Source organism: Chelonoidis abingdonii, chromosome 8 (assembly GCF_003597395.2).
Source record: "Chelonoidis abingdonii isolate Lonesome George chromosome 8, CheloAbing_2.0, whole genome shotgun sequence".
In the NCBI taxonomy this organism is placed as follows: domain Eukaryota; kingdom Metazoa; phylum Chordata; order Testudines; family Testudinidae; genus Chelonoidis; species Chelonoidis abingdonii.
Window position 1 is genome coordinate 88416168 of NC_133776.1, and position 25305 is coordinate 88441472.

The following is a 25305-nucleotide window of genomic DNA, read 5'->3' on the forward strand; positions in this document are numbered from 1 at the left end:
CATGGTAACTAATGTGACCTATCATAAACTGTAGTGTAGAGAAGCAACCGAAAGGCATTTAATAATTTGAGACCTGCTTCTCTTCAATAAGCCACTTAGGTCTTGTCTATAGTATAGACTGTAGTAATGTTTTCACCCATGTCAGCTAACACGACGGTAAACGCTAGGGCACATGAGCTCTAAGTTGCCTTATTAAGTCAATTTCTTAGTCTTCAGTGTCTTTCAGGCACTGCTCCCATGGGATAATGGATGGAGCCAGAGGTTAAAGATTGCAAATCAGGAGTCATATATGGGTTGGAATTTGAAGTGCCCAGATGGATGATTACTGTAATATTTATGCTTCCATGCAGCTGAGGAGTGTTAAGCAGGACAGTTTGTTAAGGAAAATCTATTCCAAAGGCTCTCTTCCTTTGAACAGGAATTTCTCTCTCCTTCAAGATTAATAATAGCCCCTCAGCACATCTCTGATTACACAATCATAAGATAAACTATAGGTAAAGTCAGAGAGAGGGAGAGAGAGAGAGAATTCTCAAGCAACAGGCACTACTTTAGTTTTAAGATTTGTTCTTTTTAAAAACAAAAGATACTGTCTACGAAATTTTAAGAGTCGAATACTGAAAGAGAAAAGCTGACCATGAACGTCTGAAGTAGAAAGATACAGGCAAACGTATAATATTTACATGTTTGCAAATATAATGTATTATGCAGTGGTTTAAGTTGTAAGTAGAGTTTCCTGCGTTTGAAAAGATTGTGAGCATTAAATTTACAAGATTTCCATATACTTTATCAAACATATTTGAAACTTGCTGTTAAGAATTTAGGCTGGAGCCTTCTCCACTAGCATCACAGTGTCCAATAGAATCACAAAACCCAACAACATTTTTGGTGCACTTGTCAAAACTGTGGCAATGTGCAGTTGTTTCAGGTGCTCTTGGTTCTCAGCTGTAACTGTCTTTGCCATCTGTAGGGTGATGGTGGACTAGGCTTTCCAGGCGAAAAAGGCCTGCCAGGATTACCTGGCTCCAAGGGCCGGCGTGGGGAGAGTGGTCTTCCTGGCATTGGTTTCCCAGGTCCTAGCGGAGTTCGTGGCCCTGCAGGTGACCCAGGAATGGATGGTTTTCCAGGACAACCAGGTCTTCCAGGACCTTCAGGTAGGTTTGTTAGGGATTACTCTCATTTTGAAAAGCTGCCATGCCCCTAAAAACCAGCCAACCAAAGAAATACTCCACTTCATAATCGGATACTAGTATTTTCAAAGCAGTAAACTAGATGTCTACTTTTAAATTATTTGTGGATAGTCTTTAGGCAGGTCAGACCTGATCCTGCAGTTCTCATTCACCCACCATAATCCTGTTGAAGTCGATTAGATTACTAACAACATGCCACTCTCATGAGATAAGCTGCTCTCACAAGACTTTTCCAGTTTTACTGAAATCTCTTGAGAACAGCCCACAAGGTTTTGATGCCATTGATTGAACCCTAACCATAGTCTGATTCAGCTTCAGAACTAAATGGAATCCATACGCCACCTTCTTGGCCCATCAATAGAAAAAAACCTCTTACCTAATTTATTCTTTTTTTTGGCCGTTACCTCATCTCCCATGGGTTCCCTATTCCTGTTATTGATTAATATCAAAAGAAGTGAGCCATATTGATTATCTCTGGTGTAACTCTATTGTCTTCATTGGTTTGACACCAGGAATGATATTTGTCTCCATGTCTTTTACTAATAAAACTCAGAAGCCACCTGAGAATTGCCATTATTTGAAAGACGCCAGTGTCATTTACAAAATGAAGTCTTAGGCTCACCACTGTCAGTAAAAGGTCTAGATTTACTGTGCCTGGTCCACTCATTTCGACTGACGGCAGCAGAAATGCAGCCGAGAATTGGAGTGCCTTCCCTGATGACGTAGCCCATGAGTTGGGCTGGGATATCAGGTTGGGAGTGGGGATTGGGTGGCAAGCTCTTGCAGAATTAGTTGTAAAAAACAAGAAGCAGCTAATCCACAGTCTCTGATTGGTTAATTGCTGAACCTGCAGAGAAAATTGGACCAGATTTTAATGGGCCAGTGTTAGTAATCAGTGTAGTAACTAGCTATTTAACTTTTTGTATAGAAAGACTCGAAAATGGGAGGGGTAGGAAAAAAGTCCCCTTTCCTCACCCTCAAAAATATGGTCTTAACCTAACTCTAAGGATCAGTTCTGATGTGACATTAGTTCAGACAAAATATATTTTAGAATCCTTTGGGTTTTTGTTTTTAGAAGGTTAATTTATTCTAGGAGTTTTTAGGCCAAGCCTTTTCTGATAGTGTAGGCCCTAACCATGCAGTCCTTTTAAGCAAATGCCTATTGAAGAAAATGGGATCTTTTTCTTAATATAAAGGGACTGCAGGATTGGAGCCCCTAGTTAGTTATGTCAGCACTCATGTGTTCTTAGCAATACTGTATCAATGGAGTATCAAATTGCCAGAGTCTGACAAAGGTGAACATTGCAGACATAAGAGATTTTTCAAATAAATTTGATGGTCTGATGGCTCTAATAATGCCACCCAGACCTCATTCCTCTGATAAGTTAGATACTTTTGTTTCTCATACAAAGGAACGGGATGAGCTGTACAACCACTGATTCCTGTTTGCTCTTAGTACGCTAACAACTAAGCTGGGTGGTTACTTTTCAGACTGATGGACTATAGAAAAATTAGTTGGAGAAAAAGCAGAATTAAATAAAAAATACATAGGTGCACACACAAAACTCTAGTGTAAACCTGTGGAATGGCCCAGCAGAAAGTACAAACACAGGGACAGTCAACAAGGGTCAAGATTTTAAAAGGGTGCCTAAATTTTGTCTCCCACATTGATTTTTGTCATTGAATAAATTACTTGAGTTTTCATAATTTCTGGGCACCCACTAGTTCCCCCAACATAAGCTGACTTGGTACCTAGATTGTATGTTCTTTGGGGCAGGGACTGTCTTCTCCATCTGTGTTTTTACAGGGCTAAGCACAATGCAGCCCTGATCTTTCACTGGGGCTCTTGAGCATTAACATAATACAAATAATAAATAGCAGTTTTTATGTTCGTGTGTTCAGTTCTCATCACCATTTTACAGATGAGGACACAAACCAGTCACACAGTGAGTCACAATCAGGGCTGGGATTAGAAAATAAATTGAACTTGCAGTCTTGTGCTCTAGCCACTAGCCCAGACTTCCTTTCTTTAGTTTAGTGTCAGTAAACTTAGAACATCAACAACAATAGCCATTAACATCCCACAAAGCAATAGATTTTGTTGAGGAAGAGTTACCCTGTGGCAGGTGTGAATGTGAGTTAGGTGTAGTGATTTGCAGTGCATAGGTTCACTCATCATTTAGTCTGGACATTCAGTGGTCTCATTATAACCAGCCAGCTACAAGGGAACCACGTGCAGTTTCAACATATTTCTTTTTCTAGGGATCACCTTGCCCTGTGAAGTTCCTGGAGCATTTGGTGCACCTGGGCCTCCAGGCATGCCAGGATTTCCAGGTATGGAGATTGACTTTTAAATACACTATGTAATACACTGGCTTATTGTCTGTGATGAGTCTCCCTCCAGTGAGGCGAGATCCCGCTACCTAATTACAGTTAAATAATAGTTACTTTTATAGCTCAAGTGGGTGGGGCTTGGGCTTGCTTCCTGGAGGTGCTGGGTTTGATTCCTACTGACAGTTGTTCTGTCTGTATATGTCCTATTCATAACTCTGTGAAAGTCATTGTTAATGAGGAATGTAGAGAACTTTAGCCCTTCCAGGCAGCTCCCCAAAACAAAACACTTGTCCCTCTGTGTTTGTTCAGCTGATGAGATGATCACAGACTTGGGGCAGGGTTGACTAGTTTAAATTAGTACAGTAGTTGGGCATTTTGTGGTTAGCTTTGCATGAAATATCTAATCTCACTTCACAATAATATGCTTGTGTCTCCCATCCTGAACTGATATTTTTTTAATCTTCAGGTCCCAAGGGCAGCCTCGGGTTTCCAGGCATTCCAGGTCAACCTGGATTAAGTGGGTCAAAAGGACAACCAGGTATTCCAGGATCAGTGGGATTGCCAGGAGCACCAGGTAAGAAAGGAGTTAGTTATGGAACTTTAGATTGTCTGTTTAATGTACAATATTTTATCAGCGGGGCTCACAAACTCTTTACCCATCCTCTTCTATTCATGAGCACTCAGACCGCGCCCCATCCTAGTGATGATCATTGTTATTAAATAATAATGGGGAAGTACTGAATGTGGTTTTAGCTGCTTTTAATATTTTATGAGCAGAGATTAATTAATCAGGGCTTTTCAGCTTGAAAAAGAGATGACTAGGGCGGGATATGATGGGGTCTTAAAATCATGACTGGTGTGGAGAAAGTAAATAAGAAAGTGTGTTTTACACCTCATAACACAAGAGCTAGGGGTCACCAAATGAAATTAACAGGCAGCAGGTTTAAAACAAACAAAAATAAGTATTTATTCACACAACAGTCAGTCAGCCTGTGGAACTCTTTGCCAGAGGATGTTGTGAAGGCCGAGACCATAACAGGATTCAAAAAAGAACTAGATAAATTCATGGAGGATAGGTACATCAATAGCATTAACCAGGATGGGCAGGGAAGGTGTCCCTAGCTTCTGTTTGCCAGAAGCTGGGAATGGGTGACAGGGGGTGGATCACTTGATGGTTACCTGTTCTGTTCATTCCCTCTGAAGCACCTGGCACTGGCCACTGTTGGTAGACAGGATACTGGGCTAGACAGACCTTTGGTCTGACCCAGTATGGCCATTCTTATGTTCTTAATGTGATGTAGTGGCTATGACTAAAGGAGGAGAACCAGCAACCATGTGACCATTGAGCTCAAGTGTTCTGTGGGATACAGTTTGAGAACCACTGATTTTTAGTATAAAATGGGAGTGGCATCTGCATGGCAACCACAGTCACTTGGCGGTGTGGCTATGGGTATGTAATCAGCATACAACATTTGAAATGCTTTTTAAGTTCTGTGATTTTTGTGATGTTTGCAGTCAAACATACAGAGTAATACGCCATGTAGAACAGCAGAAAAGTCACAAGGGAGGATTTTTAAAGTATGTTTTCCTTCTGTCTGTTAGGCCAGGTCTCCTCAGGGACAGAGTGAGGAAATCATTGCAGAGGCATTGCTGACCTAAGTTCCCTCTAAGCTGCATGGCCGCACAGCTGCCTATTAAGCCCCACGCAGGGGCTCAGGGCTGCAGCGGGGAGAGATGCGTCTCTCCCATCATGGACCTGCCAAGGTAGGGAGAGGTATCTCTCCTTGCTGGTGCCAGCACAGACTTGCTGCAGCTGGGGAAGAGGCACCTCTCCTCCCCCCAGCCCAGGTGCTGCTGCGGGGAGAGAGAGTTGGGGGAGTCATCTCTCCCTGCTATAGCCCTAGAGCAGCCTGCACCCTATACCCCTCATCCCTGGCCACACCCCAGAGCCTGCACCCACCTTGCATCCCAATCCTCTGCCCCAGCCCTGACCCCCCCAGACACACTCCAAACCCCTCAGCCCCACCCCCAGCACATGAATTGTGTTATGTGCACCAATTGGCACACATAACAAAATTCATTCTGCACATGGGTGGGAAAAATTAGAGGGAACACTGCTGCTGACATGAAAATGCTCAGTTGTTTTGTCCTTGAAGCAGTTTAGCAACACTCTTGATGGTGTTCTTTCAGCATTTCCGCACACCATGCTTTCCAGCCCTTGTTGTACCAGTATCTTATAGAATTCCTGAACCATCTACCCTATCATGCCAAATGCTGTCCTTAGGAATGCAAGGGCTTTGGGGTGATATCCACTCATGAGTCACTGCTGTGCAGAATAAAGTGAGAAGGACTGAGTGAACAAGTGCAGCTGCAACATTTGCGACTTGCCCTTACTAGTGAGACACCATTTATAGACTCAGATGGTTGTAGTCAGTCTGCAAGTAATGCCTTTGTTGTAGGCAATACATCCATCTGATAAAACCAGTACTTGTAAAGAAGTAGAGATCACTAGTGTGTGTGCATTTATAACCTCAAAATGCTCTAAAACCTTCATTTCATTTCAGATTAAAAGAACTTGTTTAGAAAACCAAAGGTTTTCCATTTAGTTCCCTTCTTTTTGTCCTTTTCCATCCTTTAATAAACATTCAAAACCAAAAAATGGTTCTGTTTTCAAAACTAATTTTTTCTATATGAAACAAAAAAAGTGCATTTGTTAGACATTTTAATTCATATGGATATTGTTTCCCTCCTGCTGTGTATTTTCTGCTGTGTATTATCAGCTGGGTCTTTCTTTAAGGCTTTCCTGGGCCTCGTGGAGAACTGGGACCACAAGGGCTTCCAGGACTTGATGGAGCAGATGGTTTCCCTGGAAAGATGGGAGCTCCTGGCTTGTCAGGGGCAAAAGGCGCTCCTGGAGGAGTGTTTGGTGCTGAAAGAGGAGTCCTGGGTGAGCCTGGCAGACCTGGATTCAGAGGAGATAAAGGGCTTCCTGGAGAACCTGGATTTCCTGGACAGGAGGGTGAGCACCCTTGCTGCTGGTTTCCTGGAATCTGGAAATGTTACTTTCTAGTATGTTCTTGAGGCCAGTTCATCAGTTCCTCTGAGCTGTTTGTAGTTCTGTATTTATTAAGTTTCCCTGAGCATCTAGTGTAATTTTGAGATGATTTTTACAAGTTTTAAAAACAGATAACTTTAATCTCACCTGTGAAGTAATATCCCACCTCTCACTCTCAGGTGTTGACGGAAGGCCTGGCTCACCAGGTTTTAAAGGCCAACAGGGTAATCCAGGACTCCCAGGTATTCTTGGATTGCGAGGACCTCCTGGTCCTGGAGGTCCGTTTGGCATTAAAGGCGAACCAGGTCCCAGGGGAGCAGTTGGCTTCTCAGGATCACCAGGTATGTAGTATCTCCATTGAGGTTGAGTGGCTTAACCAAACACCAGGATGTTAAATAAGATTTAGAATAGATTTGCTATTTGCTCAGAGTTAACCCGGGGTTGCTACCCAGTGGGGCAGGATGTGTGTATCTGGCTGCAGAATTTAGTCCTTGGGGAGAGACTCCTCCCAGCCAGAAATGGTGTTATTGTGCTGTAAGCCATAAGAGGAGAAGATAGAATGACGTATCTTAAACAAACCAGTTTTTAAATTACTTTATTATTGAATATTTGCTGGATGAATGATGAATCTCCATGTTCATGCTTTAATTTCATATACATAACAAATTGTTAGAAAAGTGACCCTTTTCAGAAGGCAAAATCCTATTAACTTTGATGAGCTGAAAATTGCTGGGCTTCTCGGCACAACTACATGTATCTTCTTCATCCCCTGAGACAGTGGAAGATCATCTTGATTTCCCCTCCTTTCATGGGCCCAAGGGACTCTGAGTGGCGCAGTGGTTCTTGAGCTGTGCTACACAGGGTCTTTCCTGGAAGCACAATATGCAATGTTATGAGAATCAAGCAAAAGAGAGACCAGATGTTTAGTAGAAAATAATAGTCTGTGAGAACATCTGTCTCTTACACAGCAGTTTGCAGAATGAAAAAGCTGGAGAACTATTGGAGGAGAGAAATGAACTGAAGTTATACCCCAAATAAAAAAAAAGTAACAGGACCAAAAAAATGTCACCATGGCTAAACAGAGTAAAAGACATGGTTAGAGGCAAAAAGACATCCATTAAAAATTGAAAGTCAAATTCTACTGAGGAAAAGAGTATAAACTCTGGCTGGTCAAATGTAAAAGTATACTTAGACTGGCCAGAGAAGACTTGGACGAGCAAATAGCAAAAGACACAAAAACTAACAGGAAACATTTTGTTAAGTATATCAGAAGAAGAAAGCCTGCCGAACAATCAGCAGACAATCAAGGTGGTAAAGGAGCACACAAGGAAGAGAAGGATGTTGCAGAGAAGTTATATGAATTCTTTTGCATACATCTGCACTGCAGAGGATGTGGGGGAAATCCCCACACGTGAGCCATTCTTTTTAGTTGAAAGATCTGAGGAACTGTATCAGACTGAGGCATCAGTAGAGGAGATTTTTGGAACAAATTGATCAATTTAACTGTAATAAGTTACCAGGATCAGATGGTATTTACCCAAGAGTTCTGAGGGAACTAAAATATGAAATTGCAGAACTATTAACTGAGGTACATAACCTATTGTGTAAATCAGCCTCTGTACCAGATGACTATAGAGGATAGCTAATGCAATGCCTGTTTTTTAAAATGTATCCATAGGCAACCCGTGCAATTACAGGCCATTAAGCCTAGCTTCAGTACCAGGCAAATTGGTTGAAGCTGTAGTAAGGAACAGAATTATCAGACATGTAGATAAACACAATATATTGAGGAAGAGCGAACACAGCTTTTGTAAAGAGAAATCATGGCCTCACCATTGGTATTAGAATTTATTGAGGGTCTCAGAGAGCATGGGAACAACGGTGATCCAGTGGATATAATATACTTGGTCTTCCCCAAAGCCTTTGACAGAGTCCCTCACCAAAGACTCTTAAGCAAAGTAAGCAGTCATGGGGTAAGAGGGAAGTTCCTTTCATATATCAGTAACTGGTTAAAAGATAGGGAATAAAGGCTAGAGATAAATTATCAGTTTTCACAGTGAAAAGAGGTAAGTAGCGGGATCCGCTAAGGATCTGTGCTGGGACCTGTGCTGTATAATATATGCATAAATGATCTAGAAAAGGGGTAAACAGTAAGGTGTCAAAATTTGTAGATGATACAAAATTGCTCAAGATAGTTAAGTGCAAAGCTGACTAAGAAGAATTACAAAGGGACTTCACAAAACTGGGTGACTGGGCAACAAAATGGCAGATGAAATTCAGTGTTGTTAAGCGATGCATTGTCAACTATACATACAAAATGGTGGGATCTAAATTAGCTGTTACCAGTCAAATCATTGTGGAGAATTTTCTGAAAATAACTGCTCAATGTTCAGTGGCAGTTAAAAAAACTAACAATGTTAGGAACCATTAGGAAAGATGATAAAGCAGAAAATATCATAATGCCACTATATAAATCCCTGGTACCCCCACACCTGGAATCCTGTGGGTTTAGGTTTAGGACTCTGCAGCTGAGGTTGCCCCATCTCAAAAATGATATATTAGAATTGGAAAAAATACAGAGGGCAACAAAAATGATTAGGAACATGGAACAGCTTCCAAATGAGGAGACGTTAAAAAGACTGGGACTGTTCGTCTTAGAAAAGAGACTGCGAAAGGCAAGTTGTGGTAGAGGTCTATGAAAGCATGCATGGTATGGAGAAAGTGAATAGGAAATTATTTACCCTTTCACATAACACAAGAACTAGGGGTCACCCAAAGAAATTAATAGGCAGCAGGTTTAAAACAAAAGGAAGTACTTCTTCATACAACTCACAGTCAGCCTATGGAACTCGTTGCCAGGGGATGTTGTGAAGGCCAAAAGTATAACTGGCTTTAAAAAACAAAAATAAAGTTCATGGAGGATAGGTCCATCCATTGCTATTAGCCAAGATGGTCAAGAATGCAACCCCACTTTCCAGGTGTTCCAAACTTCTGACTTCCTGAAGCTGGGACTGGATGACAGGGGATGGATCACTTGATAATTACCCTGTTCTGTTCATTCCCTCTGAAGCATCTGACAACTGGCCACTGTCAGAAGATAGGATAGTTGGCTAGATGGACCCTTGGTCTGACCTAGTATGCCCGATATTATGTTATTAAATACTAATCTCCGAGTTGCCTCTGAGATTAGCATTGTAAAGTGGACACCAAAAAGTATTGTACTTTAAATTGGAGGAAGCTTTTTCTTCTGTATAGCTTTATATTCCTGGTCATTTGGATCACAACTCCCCTGCCTTTAATTAATTTTTTAAACCCGCTAATTGATGGATGATCAACTCTAAGTGACTAAGATTTTGCTGCAGTATTCTTTCTGAGTCGTTAATTTCTGTAGTGCCCTTGTGCTTTCTGTTCATATATTTCTATTTTTCCTTCACCATTTTTCTGTTCCATTTACCATCAACTCTCCATTTCTGATGTCACACTGTTTGGTTATGTGTTCTTCACGTAGGCTGTCAAGGTGAGAAAATGCACTGTAGCGTAAAAGGTCATGAACTAACTACCTAGCTTTTGATGCTACAAGAATTGCATTGACTACAGGCTGCACCCCTTATTTGAGCTATATCAGAGAGCAAAGAACCATTGTGCCGAGTATGCTCAGATGGTAACAAAGAACGAAGCCCATGAGGAAAAGTCTTTAATATTCTTAGACTTCAAGCACGCATTGTCTTTTTCTTCTTTAATTATGCAAATATTGTATTTTATGTTTAAAAAATCAGGTTATAGCTTTAAATGCTAAAATCCAGGGTGCTGCAAAGCTCGCCCATCTGATATTTCTACTTTATGTGCCATTTCTCAGAAGCTACCTGATTTTTTTCTTTTTAACATTGTAGCTGAGCATTCCCTTTTTCAATGGTTTAAGCCTTTATCTTGTTTGTTTTTTTTCTGAATTAAATGTTTACCAAGGTGCAGCCAGAAACATTCTGACATATGTAGAGACTAAATTGTGCACAAATGGTTTCAACAACGTTAACCCTGGAGATGCTTTTATAACACATGCAGCAGCCCATTCCCTTAATTACTGACTGATCTGACTTTTAAGAAGTAATTCCTTAGCAGCAGAATAAACCAGCCACTCTTCAGCTGACCTCTTTGGTTGACCAAGATGATGTGGTAGGGACTGGAGGTTAACATTATTAATGCTCCTTATCCCATGCTCTGGTTTGCTGCCTTGAAGTTAAAAGGTAAGACCTGCTGCTGCTCTGCACTTTAATGGCTGATAAAGTAGGAGAGGAGAATAATTCAAAGGGTCTCCCTGTTGCTGGTTTTGAAGTGACGTAGGCAGGTCTCTTATTGCTGGATTACTAATGTTTTTGCATATCTAAACATACTGCCTGCTAGAAGGCTGCATGTGCCATCATTCTGAGGTCCACCTCTCATATTAAAAACAATGCTACATTTAAAGAACATGCTGAACAGTTCACCAAACTGTCCAGAAGCTTGTATGACAAAAGCTATTGAGTTTGCTTATATTGATTCAGGACTTCCTGGAGTCAAAGGACGAACAGGCGATGCAGGTCCAGCGGGCCCTGCTGGTATGAAAGGCTTCCCAGGCCTAGAAGGTTTTCCAGGACCACCTGGGGACAGAGGATTCCTAGGGTCACCTGGGCCTTTGGGTAGAGATGGACGTCCAGGTTTCTCTGGAGCAAAAGGTAATTGTATAAATTAGGAAATGGTCACACAGGGCTGGATTCAGATGCACAGCTCAAGTAACATGAATGATGATTTTAGACCCTACTTGTTGGAAGAGATTGAAAGTTACAGGGAATTTGTGTTCAGATCCATTCGTTTCACTGCTAGATTGCTGATGTGAATGCAGATTGAGTTAGTAATTAAAAGCTGCGTTGGACTCTGCCAAAAGATATATCGGTTCAATTCCTAGGGTCCACCACACAGAAACCACTATCTAAGTGGTGTCATTGTCAAGAGAGGGTGTCTATAATAGCATTTCATATTCACATTCAAGAAGTTAACCCTTATGAAGTTATAACTTTTTTTTTTTTAACACGTTAAGTATACTGAGGTAAATTGACACAACAGAAATATCAGAAATAGATAATGGAGAAAGGATTTCAGGAATACCAAAGTGTTGTATATTGTATCACCTTTTGTCTTAAAAGATAAAAATTATTTAAGGTACCAGTCACTCAGTAATTTTTTTATCTAATCAGAGCCTAACGGGAGAGTGGCAAGTTCTTGACTTGTTTCAAAGTGGTAGCTGTGTTAGACTGTATCAGCAAAAACAACGAGGAGTCCTTGTGGCACCTTTAGAGACTAACTCTGTCATTCTCTCTGGGGAGACAGGTGACCGCTTGGTGGGAAGGACGGAACTACATTGGGGATGGATGTGGTGAGATTTGCCCTCAGTAGGGAGCAGTGTCTTAGGTGAGCAGTCAGACATTGTAGTTCCACATGGGAGCTCCGAATCTGGCCAAGAGATGATCCTTAGTCCATAGGGATAGGTATAGAAGCAGAAAAGTCAGTGTGGTATTGGAAGGGGGAAACTATAGATGGTGAGAGAACGAAGAGCTTGGGAACCATCATAGGGAAGAGAAAACAAAGCACAAACTGGCAGGGAAGTAAAACTCAAAACAGCCATTTAAAGCCAACACTGCCATAAGTTATTTTACAAGGAAAGTCAGTAGTGATTGAAATCACATTCTGCTCCCGTTGGAAGTATGTGCTGTAGTGGGAACAGGAATAGACCCTTGATGGTGAACTGGAAGCTAGTGAGTAAGTGGTGATGAACAGAGGCTTACTACAGCAATGGAGACTTCTAGCAGAACCCTCCTATGTTTGTGCTTTAGGATTTTTCACTGCCTGAATTTGCACAATACGCCATACCCACCTTGCTCCCAGCTTCCATTTCTATTTGTATGGAAAATACCTATAAAGACTCAATTTCTCGCTTTGTTTTACAACTTCTTTTCAAACAGGTGAAAAGGGTCCTCCTGGGTTGATTGGCTTTCCTGGCCTGCCAGGCCTGCCTGGTATCCCTGGGGTGAGTGGGCTGAAAGGACTTCCTGGGTCAGCTGGAAGGGAAGGAAATATTGGATATTCTGGACCCACTGGTCTAAAAGGTGAGCTCTGAAAAACAAATGTGACTAAATTACTGGGTTGCTGCAGCAAGAGGCCCAAGAACGGTGACCAGATACCCCAGTGTTATTGGGACCATCCAGATATTAGGGGGTTTGTCTTATATAGGACCCTATTACCATCCACTCCATGTCCTGATTTTTCACTGGTCACCCTAGGCCCAAGAGCATCAAGGGAGAAGAACTGCTTCCATTTTTTCATTGCCAGAGTATTATCTATACAGGGTGTATAGTAGCTGTGGCCTGGTTTTCAAAGATACTGAGCACCTGCAGCTCAAATGGCTTCAGTGGGAGTCACAGTTCTGAAATCCAGGCCTCTGTGTTTAAACATTCTTCTTTTAAGAGACCCTTCTATCGTACAGCTTAATTCTCTTACGTCTTCAGGTGACAGAGGAGATCGAGGTCCTCCTGGACTCCCAGTTCTTAGGCCTCCAGAATTGGCATTGGCATTGAAGGGAGACAAAGGTGATCCTGGGTCAGCTGGACTGAGAGGATTCCCTGGACCTAGAGGTATTTAGCAGCATTAGAATAAGTTCCAAAATGAAGGTTGCCACCACTAACCATCCAGTAATTCTGCTTACTCTGGGCAAAGGCTGTTTTGTCCATTTAGCAGCCTGCAGTATTGCTACTTTCAGATTCTACAAAGATTTTCCACACAGCCACTCTGAATTTGAATCAAGAATAGCTCTTCAAAGCTGTGCTTCTTTATTGCAGAAATAATGAATTCTCCTCTTCTTTGCAGGGAGCATTGAAGAATAAGCTTATTGACTGGGCTGAATGTCTTTATGATGAAGTAGCAACACATTTTTCTTTTCTGTATAAATTTAGGTGAGAAAGGATTCCCTGGAACCCGTGGACAACCTGGTCTTCCTGGTTCCCGAGGTTTGCCAGCCACAGATAGAGGACTACCTGGTGATGCAGGGTTCCCAGGCCTGCCTGGACCGCCTGGCTTGCCGGGACAGAAAGGACTGGCTGGAATCATAGGATTACCCGGATTTCCAGGAGAAAGTGTAAATATGCATCTTCCATTCTGAGTGCACTTAGAAAAATCCCCCGTACTGTATCAGAACTGCAGAGGCTGGCAGTACTCTTGTTTACCGCGCCACCTCAGCAATAAAATCAACTCTTCTCTGGTAATAGTGGCACTGATAAATGAGAAACAGAATTTTCTTTTTTCCCAGACAGATTTTTGTTATATCTTTTGAGTGCAATTCACTGCTATCAGCACAACCCAGACTGCAGGCAGTAGGTATGAGGATAACTGTATATTATTTTTTCCAGGGTTCAGAAGGTATCTCGGGAGCACCAGGGTTTCCAGGGACTGGTGGTTTCCCTGGTCCAAAGGGTAAGTAATTGAGTTCCAGTTTCTGGATCTTTTCCAGAGTGTGACCCAGCAGAAGAGAGTGAGTGAGAGACTGTGAGGAAAAAAGTTGCCAGTTTTTTATTTGCTTGGATGTAAATATTCTGAGCAGCTCTCATAGCAAATAGGGGACATCTCTTAAAATACAGGGATGGGTGGCTAGATGAGTCACTGGTTACTAGAAATCTTCTGAGGTAAATCCGCTCTGTGTATTCCTCCCTCTGTTGTCGTTTAAATGCATTAGGTCACTGAGAATCACAATGCAGAGAGAGGAAGCGCTATTCAAATGTCCCCTGCTCTGGTTGTTTTAAGAGATGCAGTCAGGAAACTTTTTGCAATGGACCATAAATCAATGAACAATGCCACATACTCTTATGTGCCAGTAGATGGTGCTCTTTGTTTTAACCACTTACCTACATATGCATATAGGCTGGGGTATTCGAAGGAATTCGGCTCCGAGCTCCCATTGGAATTCAATGGGAAATTCAGTGGGAGTTCGATGCTTAAATAGCAAACACACTTTTGATCCTTCTCTCCATAGCACAATACCAGATACATCCAGAGATCTAGAAAATAATCCTGTATCAATTGTATAAATAAATAGAAGCTATGAAGTTAGAAGCTAGGAGAAAAGTTAGGTGTTACCAGTGATCTAATATGTGGCTTATTAGACCATTGCATAGCTCTGCATCTAAAGCTGATGCAAATATCGTTAAAAGGATTTATTTTACCCCAGGCAAGTAATTTGTTTTGCCTTTGTTGAGTCTGTGGATTTGAACTGTAGCAAAAGTGTATTTTCAGGAAAAAGGGTAGTAAGCAACACATAAAAGCTACAATTCAGGAGTGAATGGGTTAATTACAGAATGTTCTAGCAGCACAATCAAGTTCAGAGAGCCAAAATGTCCCTTTCTTGACTTCTACCAGGTGACCCAGGGGAATCACTTGGAATTTCTGGTGGGTTAGGAAATAAGGGAGAACGAGGGGACCGTGGATTCCCAGGTAAGGTAACCCTTGATGGTTATGAATTTCTGGAATGAAAGCTGCAAGGCTTATTCTTGAGCATTGCTGCACAGCCCTCTGAAAACACTTATTGAGTTTTCTCGTGCAGATGAGAGATGTGGGGACTAGAAGCTGGCCCATGCCTGAGCCTGAAAAATACCAAACACTCCAAAACCAGGCAAAATCCTAATCTCAACCCCAACCCTCAGGTCCCACCTAGCTTCTCATATTCTGTAGGTTCCAGAGTGCCCAGTCTCTGGCACCCTGATAACAGAGTCCAGGCCCCTGTTCAGAGGCCTTTGGTGCAGGAGCATCAGGAAATGCATATACTTCTCATTTTCTTCAGGCCTTTCTCTGGTATAGCTTTTCTGCCAGATTAGAGAGAAGAAGCATTGTAGCCTTATGGTTAGAGAAGTGGACAGAAAGTCACCTTTCCTGCTGCAGTGGACAGAAAGTCACTTTACCATATGAGTTTGGTCAAGTTATTTTAAACATATCATACCACCTCTTCTAAAAGGATCTCAACCAAAGTGCAGTACAGAGCGCTGAGATAATGTCTGCAATGCAAACAGAGTAGCTGTTATGCCACTAAGATTTGGTGATGTGTAACCTAAGACTATGAACTGGTTCAGCTCAAAGGGGGAATGATGCTAGGACCCTTTTTTTTTTTTTTTATTCTTAAAAAAAGCCATGGGATCATTAACTTCCACCTGGACAGTTTCTAGGAATGGGCAGAAATTGATGTTGATTAGATGTCTCATCTGAAATGCAGCACCTACCTAGCATTGGACACCAGTGATAGCAAAGTCTTGTTATGAAGTTAGAATTTATAGAACCTGATTTTCAGAAATTCTGAGCACAAACAGTTAAAAGGAGACCCTATAACTTTCTGACCCAGTGGGGAGAGTCACCTAGTGAGTCATAGTGACACAGAAATTACTGTGACTTCTTGATAGTAGAAAGGGCCTTCCTGTCTCTCTCTCCCATATTTATTTTTTTTTATTCCTAGTACTCAACAGTGACCTGTGATTGGTTGCAAAAGTTCTGTAAAAGGCCAGTAGCTTGCTCCATAGGATAACGCCACTCATCCCTTGACCTCACAAGGGATATCGGGAAATTATAACAGCAGTATCCTATAGTACACTGTAATGGCCATAGCATTGCAAAGCAGAATTGTTAGTTCATGCCCAACCCTTAGGTAACAGATACATGATGGTATGGTCTGTGGTCTGTGATATGATCTGACATGATTTTCACACTTATCATTTAAGGTGAGAGGGGAAAAGATGGGCCAAAGGGTGAACCAGGATACCCAGGAAACACTGGCATGGATAGGCCTAAAGGTATCCCAGGTGACCTGGGCCGAGAAGGACCACCAGGTATGGCAGTGAGCATAGCATCTAACCAGTGAGGTTTGTAGGATGGCCAAAGATATACTGTTGTGTTGTTTTCGTTTTTGTTCTTGTGTTGCTTGTGATAGGGCGGCCTCATCTTAACAGAGAAATAAACAGAAAAGACCTTTTGTAACAGACACAATGTCATCTGGCGCTCTGTATCTTCTTCTATTCTTGCTCTGAAAAGCAGGGCCACATTCTATAGTGATAAGCCTAGAGGCAGATCTTGCATTGTGGCGCCTGGGTAACATAGCACAGAAGATATAGGCAAAGGGTAAGGGGAGGACAAAAGCTGAGTTTCAGCCACCTCTGCGCCTCCTGGATCCTGGGCTGCTGCTAGGTTCGAATGATCCCTGATCTGAGTTGCAGACAGTAATTCACAGCAGGCTCTCCAGGACTGATTCTCCAGCCATTGTCATGATTAACGATGTATATAATCAATGTATCTATCTCTGAATTATTTACCCAAGTCTATAATCTGGGCAGATGATGAAAAATACATTTGTTGAATAATTTATTTAAGAGAAAATAGTGAAATTAATCAGATAAATATTATACAGCCAGTTGTGATAATAGAGAAGGTGCTTTGTGGGTTTGCTTTGTCTAGATAGCAGTTTGCTCATCCAGCACGGGTGAAAGACAACAAATGGTAAAACAGAGTTGTCCAATGCTGGCGCTCAACAGTGCGGGTGCATGTGTGAAAGTCCATCCCTTGTCATTTTGTCGCTTGTTTTCAGGCCTCCCTGGAATTGCTGGGTTGCGAGGAAATGCAGGTCTTCCAGGTTCTCCAGGGCAGCCTGGACCTGTAGGATTCATCGGGCTCCCTGGGAGAGCAGGGCCAAAAGGTGCATCTTTCTTTTAACTTTCCAGCTGGGGAAAAAAAGTCAAATCAATAAACTAGTGTATTGGCTGGGCAGGATATAGCAGACAGCAGAGTTGTAGTCTACTGTGCTTGGGCCAGTGTGCATTAGTAACTGCAGCTCATTTCTTGGTGGTGTCAGTGTTGGCTCCAGCTGTTCAAAACCATAAAAATGATGTCTAAAAAGGGAGAGGCTCTTACTTGATTTTTGAGGTTTGGGTCATAGTAGAGTTTGTTGCAGGTAAAACTATAATAGCAAGCTCCTGTGGGAAAAGCTCTTCTTGCATTAATGTGGGGTGTCTAGAGGAAAATCTTACTTGCATTGGTCTCCAGAAGCACTAAACGCATGCACAGAGTCTCCTTGTCTTGTACATTTCCTTCAGATTAGGTGCTTCTTGTATGCTACACGCTATTGATTGTCCATTCAAGCTTCTATAATGTCTCCTCAGGATTCCCTGGATTTCCTGGTTTAAATGGTCTGAATGGCTTGCAGGGCACAAAAGGGTCACCTGGAACACCAGGTAAAAAACCTGCTGCAGTGGTATATTTAGAGGGTGGGGTTTGAGTGACGACGTACTTCATCACAAAATGGCTCCATTTTAGTCATGTTCTGGCTTTAATAGAAATAACAAGGAACCCACATTGTGCATCTAGCATCCGTATTCTTACTAAATCTGTGGGACCAAATTCTGCTTCAGTAATGAAGCATTAGCACTGAATTCAATGGAGTTTCACACATGAAACGAGAGCAGGATGTTTTCTGCAGGTGCCATTGGGGTTGTAGGTTCTGCCTCAACACCTGAACCAGCCTGTAGCCACTAGGAAGTTAATTTGATGAAAGTTTAGGCCTGCTTTATCTCTCATTTCCGTTACTCTGATTTCACCCAGACGACAATTGGCTGTTTGGTTAGGTTTTGGCTTAAAGATGACACGTTGCCACACAGATCTCAGTTACACTGGGCCTGTGCTCGTTCATGAGAGTAGTATCACTAAGGTCCGTGGGCTTCCTCAGACGAGTAAGAGCACCGGGCCCTTAGGCTGCATTTAGGAATGTTCTGCTGGATTTTCATATTTTGATGGTAATTTTAATAGTTCTGTTTTTCTCAACAATGTTTTGACAAATCCAAAGAGTTGGGGAAAGCCATTTGGAGAGAGAGGTATATCTAGTCAGAATCATCCTCAAAGTCTGAACGTTTTTAAAATGGTAACAGAAACATCAAATTTGTACACTTTAAATTGTAACTGGATAAATGAAAGGAACACAGGCATTACTGGATGCAAACAGTATTAAAACTGAACATAAAAATTCTAGTTTGTAAAAAAATCTCTCTAGTGCTCTCCATGTTTTCTGGATTTCAAAGTCTTTATTTTTGGGAAATAAAGACAATTGCTGTATTTTCTGAAGCACTCAAATGATTTGTATTTGTTTTCTGATTTTCGTGTCTGAGAGAATGGAAAGGCTATATGGTATTGGCTCTTGCCAAGCACACCGTGGGAAGCGTCTCCCAGAGCCCTGCCTCTATCCTGCAGCACCCCATGCTTCACTTCAAATCTTCTTGAGCAGTGGATGCTGATTGACCCCTCAATCTTGGAAACCAAAGTCTTTTGAACAGTGGGTTCAACCCTGTATTATGTCTCCTGAGAGGAGTGGCACAGAAGACACAATCCAGAGAGATGGGAGGCAAAACTGACTTTCTCAAGCTGACTATGGGCTTTGCTGGAACCCAGAATCCTTGTTGCATCAAGCACTATGGGCACATCCTTACACCAGGGCTCATGAAAGGGCTATGCTGCTCTTAGGCTGGGAGAATTCTTCCCCAGCCCCTTGGGTCATCTTTATATCCACTGTGCACCACCAGAGCAGCATATAAGGGACTGGAGTTGGGACCAGATTCAGTCCAGTGACTTCTCCGAAGTCCAGGCAGCCAAGGGGTGGGTGGTTAACACTGTATGTTGACTGAACATGCAAACGGACTTACAGCAAAGCAGTTTTAAAAGGCTCCTCTGTCCTCTTTAAACATGTTTGATTAGGTCTGAGTGAAGTTGGACTGAACGGCCCTGCAGGGCTTCCAGGTCCTAAGGGTGAAGAAGGTTCCCCGGGCATTGGCCTAGGAGCCCCAGGACTCCCTGGGCAGAAAGGATCATCAGGAGACACGGGTAAATAGTAACGACTGTAGAAGCAGATGAATTGTATTGACTAATAGAATGTACCTAGACTTGGGGCAGCTGGGAGTATATGTAGGGTCAGTGTAGTTTAATAATGGAAATTCACAGTCATAAAGATATGAAGGGGTCACTGGTTTGTAGATGTGTAAACACAAAGTAAAGGTATGGCATGGTCTAATGTATGACAAATGACTGAGTGAATAGTTTGTCCTAGTTTTATAGCTCTCTCAAGGTGCTCTCACTTAAGGAGAAAGGGGGTTTGTTCCTTCCCTGGAGGGGGATGGGGTGTTGTATGGAATAACATCCCGTACCCCTTAATTCTACCCAAACTGATGTTACACTGTCCATGTGGATCACCCCTGATGATCACAATAGGGATACATCCATTTCCTGTTTTTTTTTCAATATTCATCTGTAATTCTAGGTCCTCCAGGTTCTTTGGGTCTGCCTGGTTTACCAGGGCTTCCTGGCATCTCTCTTCTTTCAAATATACCTGGGAGACACGGTGATCCTGGCCGTCCTGGAGTGGATGGGAATCCAGGTATGGAGATGAGAGGCTCATTTGTGTTATATGCTCTAGCAGTGGAAATAGCAAGGTTGACTGCAGTTCATTTCCTGTGAACAGCTGAGAAGGGGAAATTGACTGACTGCTCATAAAATCCAGTCTAATCTGGTGTTTAGAGCAAGGATTGGGAATCAAGAGGTCTGGGTTCTCTGGTCATTGCTCTGCCACTGACCTAGAGTAAATGGTTTTATTGCGCTATGCCTCAGTTTCCCCTGATGTAAAATGGGGATAATAATAGTGTGCTTATTCAACTTAGTAAATGCTTTGAGCTCCTGTTGAAAGGTGGCAATATAAGTGCAAAATAATTATTTCTCATTAATCACTAGTATGATTTAATTATTTTATTGAGATTTCATTATCATTCCTGTTGTTACTTTTTTATTTGTACTGCAGTAGTGCCCGGGAGCCCCACTCATGGACCAGGCCATGTGCTCGGTGCTGTTCAAACCATAGAACAAACAGATGGTCCAAAAAGCATCATCATATATGCTCTGATAAATCACAGTGCAGCGTAACTCACCAATGCTCGCAGTGTGAAGGGATGTGAACTCCCTTCACTGGCAGTTGGGGAAGCAAAAGAAATAGAGATTTGACCTAGAACACAATCGTTTGTAGCAAATCCTTCTCCTGGCCTGCTGAGCTGACCGTTATGAAGGGGAAATGATATTTTTGATGTCCATAGGACATCCCTCACCCTGGAAACCTTGCTTCCATGCAGCCAAGAATGAATGAGTATGCCATAGGTGGCCAGCTGAGGATAATGGCAGCATTCTGTCTGTTACAGAAACTGATTTTTCTCACCCATTTTTTTTCTAGGTCCCCCAGGTCCTCCAGGTCCTCAAGGGCTCTCTGGCCCAGCCTCCAATCAAGGTGATACTGGCCTTCCAGGTCGCCCTGGAGTTCCTGGTTTGCCAGGCATAAACGGTGACATGGGACTCCCCGGTCCACCTGGAATTCCAGGAGCATCAGGACTCAAAGGTATTTTCATACAGTGTTTTAAAGCTGTCCGCTGGGAGTATAAAGAGCTGCCACATGTTGTGAGCATAATAGCTGTGACATCAGCTCTGATGTAGGTGTGTGACACTCTGGGATTTGTTTTCTGTTCCATGAACGCTGAAGGTAGGTTTCTCCAAAGCACTCCATTTTCACCTACACTGATGGAGCAACATTAGGCCAGCCCACCCTGAGCACTCTTGAAAATCCCATCTTGCATTTTTTCACTTCTCTTCATTAATTTAGGTAACAGCTGCCCACAGACAGGAACACCGTGCTTGTTGTTTGCTGCTGCTGGCTGGGATTGCCTATCCCCAGATCCATGTACAGATCTCCCCTCTTCTGTGGGCCAGGAAAAGCTGCTGCCACAGCTCTTTCCTACCCATCCACACATCCTCTGGGCCTTGCCTCGGCCACACCATGGACTTGGGGATCCATGAGGGGCCAGGGACAGAGTGGTCTGTGGGGAGTCAGTCTGTGCAGGCAGGGCCAGTGAGGGAGCACATCATCCATCCTCTGGTCCTCCCCAGTAGGAAGTGTGGTTCTACAGGAGCTATAGAGCTTGGGACCAGGAGAGGAAGGATGCTGGACATCAAAGCTGCTGTGAGGGCACAAGACCTCTGACAGGTTCCCTGGGTTTGTGGGTAGGCTCCAGAGCCTATTTGTGAGGGCAAACCCTGCCCCCTGGGGGTTGTCAGGGGAAGAATTTCACATGGGAAGATACCTCCTCCCCAGAACCCCTTCCCATGGATTTTTCCACAAGAGGGAATGGTGTTTGTAATGATTTCAGATTAAGTGTAAGATTCCCTGCTAATAATGTTACAGTGGAGGCTCTCACAAAGCTGCCCAGCCGATGTGTCAGTCGATTCTGGGAATCAGAATTGACACAAGGGTGTGACTATGTAGTTTAGAACCACACCTCTGCCACTGGTGCATCTGCCAGTGTTTCACTCAGGTACAGAACCAGGGGTTCGTTTTCAAGGTCCATTACTCTTTGCTCTGTATCTTCTCAGGTGTAAAGGCTGAGCCAGGCTTTATGGGGATGCCAGGTAAAGATGGGCTTCCAGGGGACCCTGGAATTCCTGGGCTGAAAGGTGAAACTGGTAGCCGAGGTAAGCACAGGATGACTTGGAGAGCTGTACTGCACTTGCAAACAGCTTGTGGGATGGAACGTGGGGGAGCACAATTAGCAGGTTTCTGTTATTTGGGGTTTTGTTCCTTTTTTTCCACCCAAGTATAAAGCCTGAGCTTTTGGTGACTTTTAAATGGGGATGGGCATAAACCAGCAACCCAGCTCCAAACCCACCCAGATGTTGGGGAAGTTGGGAACCAGTCTTTGCAACTTTTGTTACTTAAAATGTATCTTCTATAGTGTTGTCTCTATGGAGACAACGGCTTGCAGAATTTGGAACTCTCTCTGTGTTGATCTTTCTATCAGTCTCTGTGTCTTTCCTGCTGGGGGGTGGGGGGAGGATTTCTGTTTCTCCCCCAGATCCCCAACAACCTGTATTTGTAGCCAAAAAAAATAAAAAAGGGGCTGAGACTTAGGGGAATTAGGGACTTTTAACAAGAGCTTGGGAAGTTATGGGAATATACCCAGTGCTGTACCGGGCTTTCTCTGTTTGTTGAACTACATCCATGTGTTAGTAGATCATCCTATCTGTGCACTTTATGTGGGGTACTTATGGTGCCATTTGTGATGTATACAGGTTTCTCGGGCCCACCAGGCGCTCCAGGCCTAGTACCAAAACCAGAAGAAGTCATAGTTCCTCCAGGGCTACCTGGTCTGCCAGGAATTGATGGTGTCCCTGGCTATGCTGGAGATCGTGGATTTCAGGGACCAGATGGACAGCAAGGTAAAGAGCACTGCATCAAATAAGTGAAACTGAAACGTTGGACTTCTTGCATTCACAGGAAGCAGTTTTGTAAATTGTGCTGTCAAAGTTCATATGCTTTTCTTTAGAAGCTTTGTAATGGAAATGACCACAGTGTGTCTTTTTTTAATTAGAACTGGCTAGAAATATTTTCTTGTACATTATGTTCATGGAATTTTATAGCCTCTTTTGCGTTAGGTTCATGGAATTGAAAGCAACAGTCATGCAGTTGGCATGATGGCAACGCAGATCTGGCAGCAGATCTAATCGGTCTGAGAATGATTCATCGTGGAGAATTATAAGGATTATGTCAACATGAAATACTGTAATACTTTAGGAACCTAATTTTGCACTGTTGTAATTTTGCCATTGACTTCAGAGGGTGCAGGATCAGGTCCTACATACCAACCACTGCAATGCTGAATGTTCCTTGTCATTTGGGAGAATAATTACAACTTAATGTTAAATATGAACACAATTTCTCACTGTGTGTAAGCTTTTGGAGAGACAGAATCCCAGCAGGTGTCTGCTCTTTTCCCTGCACACTGGTCTAAAGCACAAGATGACAATATTAAACAGAGACCTCAAGTGTTAATCCCATTGAATTTTAGAGCAGGTGGGAGAGGGGAATTTAGATTCAAATCCATTGATCTAAACTTGCCATTATGTAACTTTAGATCATATGAGATCCAAAATTGAAGGGGGCCCATTTTCTGATTTGGATGTGGCTGAAATCAGTCAAGGATAGCTGCTTCTGTAAGGTTTTAACCCCAAAATGGTGGCAGTCAGTTCTGAGACCAGGTAATCTTTTCTCTGTTTACAATGGCAGAAATCTTGAGAGATAAGATGAAAATAATCACAAAATTTTACTGGCATCATATCCAAACCTGAATCCAAGTGCTGCTTTGGCTTCAAACTCAAATCCACCAGAGCCTGAGCCTGACCCAGATCTGAGCACTGTCTCTTCTGTTCATTTGTAATGCCTGAATGTGTTACACGCAGCAGGTCATAGGTCATATTGAATCATGGTGCCAAGCTGTTTGTTTGTAGCAAGAATTGTTAAGTTTAAGTTGTCAGCATTGCTAATCATGACACATCCCTCTGCTGATGCCAGGAGTGAAAGCTTTGATGTATGAAAGCAAATTTAATAATAATCATTACATTTAATTACAGGTCCAAAAGGTCTGTCAGGCAGATCAGGTCAGGTGGGACATCCTGGTTTACCGGGGCCAGATGGCGCAGTGGGGGATCCAGGAACCCCAGGTATTCCAGGACCACCAGGATTGGAAGGTAATTTTATTCTTTAATTTGTTCTTTGGATATTCTATGAGTGTTCAATCAGCAAGATTCCAGATTGGCCTCCTAATGCAGTGATGCTGCCCGAGACCTCAGACATCACAGATATTCCACATTGTAGACTTAAAAAAGAAGGACCTATGTGGTGCCCAGGATCTTGTGCCTTGTGTCTGCATTGATGTGAATTTCACCTTTAGTGAGACAGTTGGGAGTAAACTCACCCACTGCAGCATGCTCTAGAGTATCTGTCACTACTGATGATTAGGCTACGATTTTGTCACAGAGGTCATGGAATCCATGAATTCCAAAGACTTCTGTGACTTCTGCCCACAGTGGCTGGGAGCTGTAGGGTTTCCCCCACGGTGCTGAGCTTGTGGGAAGCAGGGGCTCCCTGCAGCTCCTGGCCACCCTGAGTGGTGGGAAGCCTGGAGCTCCAAGCCCCCACGGGTAGTGGGGGGCCCCAGATCTCTGAGCCGGGGCTCCCACAGCTGCCTAGATGCTGTTGGGACTCTGCAGCTCCCCATTTTGTCAGGGATATTTTTAGTAAAAGTCACCGAGAGGTCAGGAGCTTCCGTGAATTTTTCTTTATTGCCTGTGACCTGTCCGTGACTTTTACTAAAAATATCCATGACAAAAATCTTAGCCTTACTGATAATTCATAAACTCTAGGACTGGAAGGGACCTCAAGAGGTCATCGAGTCCAGTCCCCTGCCCTCATGGCAGGACCAAATACTGTCTAGACCATCCCTGATAGACATTTATCTAACCTACTCTTAAATATCTCCAGAGATGGAGATTCCACAACCTCCCTAGGCAATTTATTCCAGTGTTTAACTACCTGCACTTAGGAACTTTTTCCTAATGCCAACCTAAATCTCCCTTGCTGCAGTTTAAGCCCGTTGCTGCTTGTTGTATCATTAGAGGCTAAAGTGAACAAGTTTTCTCCCTCCTCCTGATGACACCCTTTTAATACCTGAAAACTGCTCTCACATCCCTTTTCAGTCTTTCTTTTCAAACTAAATAAACCCATCTTTCGCTTCCTTCATAGGTCATGTTGTCAAGACCTTTAAT

The 25305-nt window shown here is 42.9% G+C and overlaps 1 protein-coding gene across 1 annotated transcript in view; it reads left to right on the plus strand.

Annotated features, from left to right (window-relative positions):
* Positions 1-25305, plus strand: part of LOC116829410 (uncharacterized) — a 54157-nt gene that overhangs the window by 22249 nt on the left and 6603 nt on the right. Inside the window, exons 16-35 of the mRNA XM_032788229.2 lie at positions 968-1151; positions 3450-3521; positions 3988-4095; positions 6319-6540; positions 6756-6917; positions 11115-11285; positions 12570-12713; positions 13113-13238; positions 13557-13738; positions 14010-14073; positions 15013-15087; positions 16359-16466; positions 17219-17326; positions 17790-17861; positions 19372-19497; positions 19931-20047; positions 20888-21049; positions 22078-22176; positions 22774-22920; positions 24112-24228. Of these exons, the coding sequence (XP_032644120.2) occupies positions 968-1151; positions 3450-3521; positions 3988-4095; positions 6319-6540; positions 6756-6917; positions 11115-11285; positions 12570-12713; positions 13113-13238; positions 13557-13738; positions 14010-14073; positions 15013-15087; positions 16359-16466; positions 17219-17326; positions 17790-17861; positions 19372-19497; positions 19931-20047; positions 20888-21049; positions 22078-22176; positions 22774-22920; positions 24112-24228 (2566 nt within the window). The remainder of the gene's footprint in view (positions 1-967; positions 1152-3449; positions 3522-3987; positions 4096-6318; positions 6541-6755; positions 6918-11114; positions 11286-12569; positions 12714-13112; positions 13239-13556; positions 13739-14009; positions 14074-15012; positions 15088-16358; positions 16467-17218; positions 17327-17789; positions 17862-19371; positions 19498-19930; positions 20048-20887; positions 21050-22077; positions 22177-22773; positions 22921-24111; positions 24229-25305) is intronic.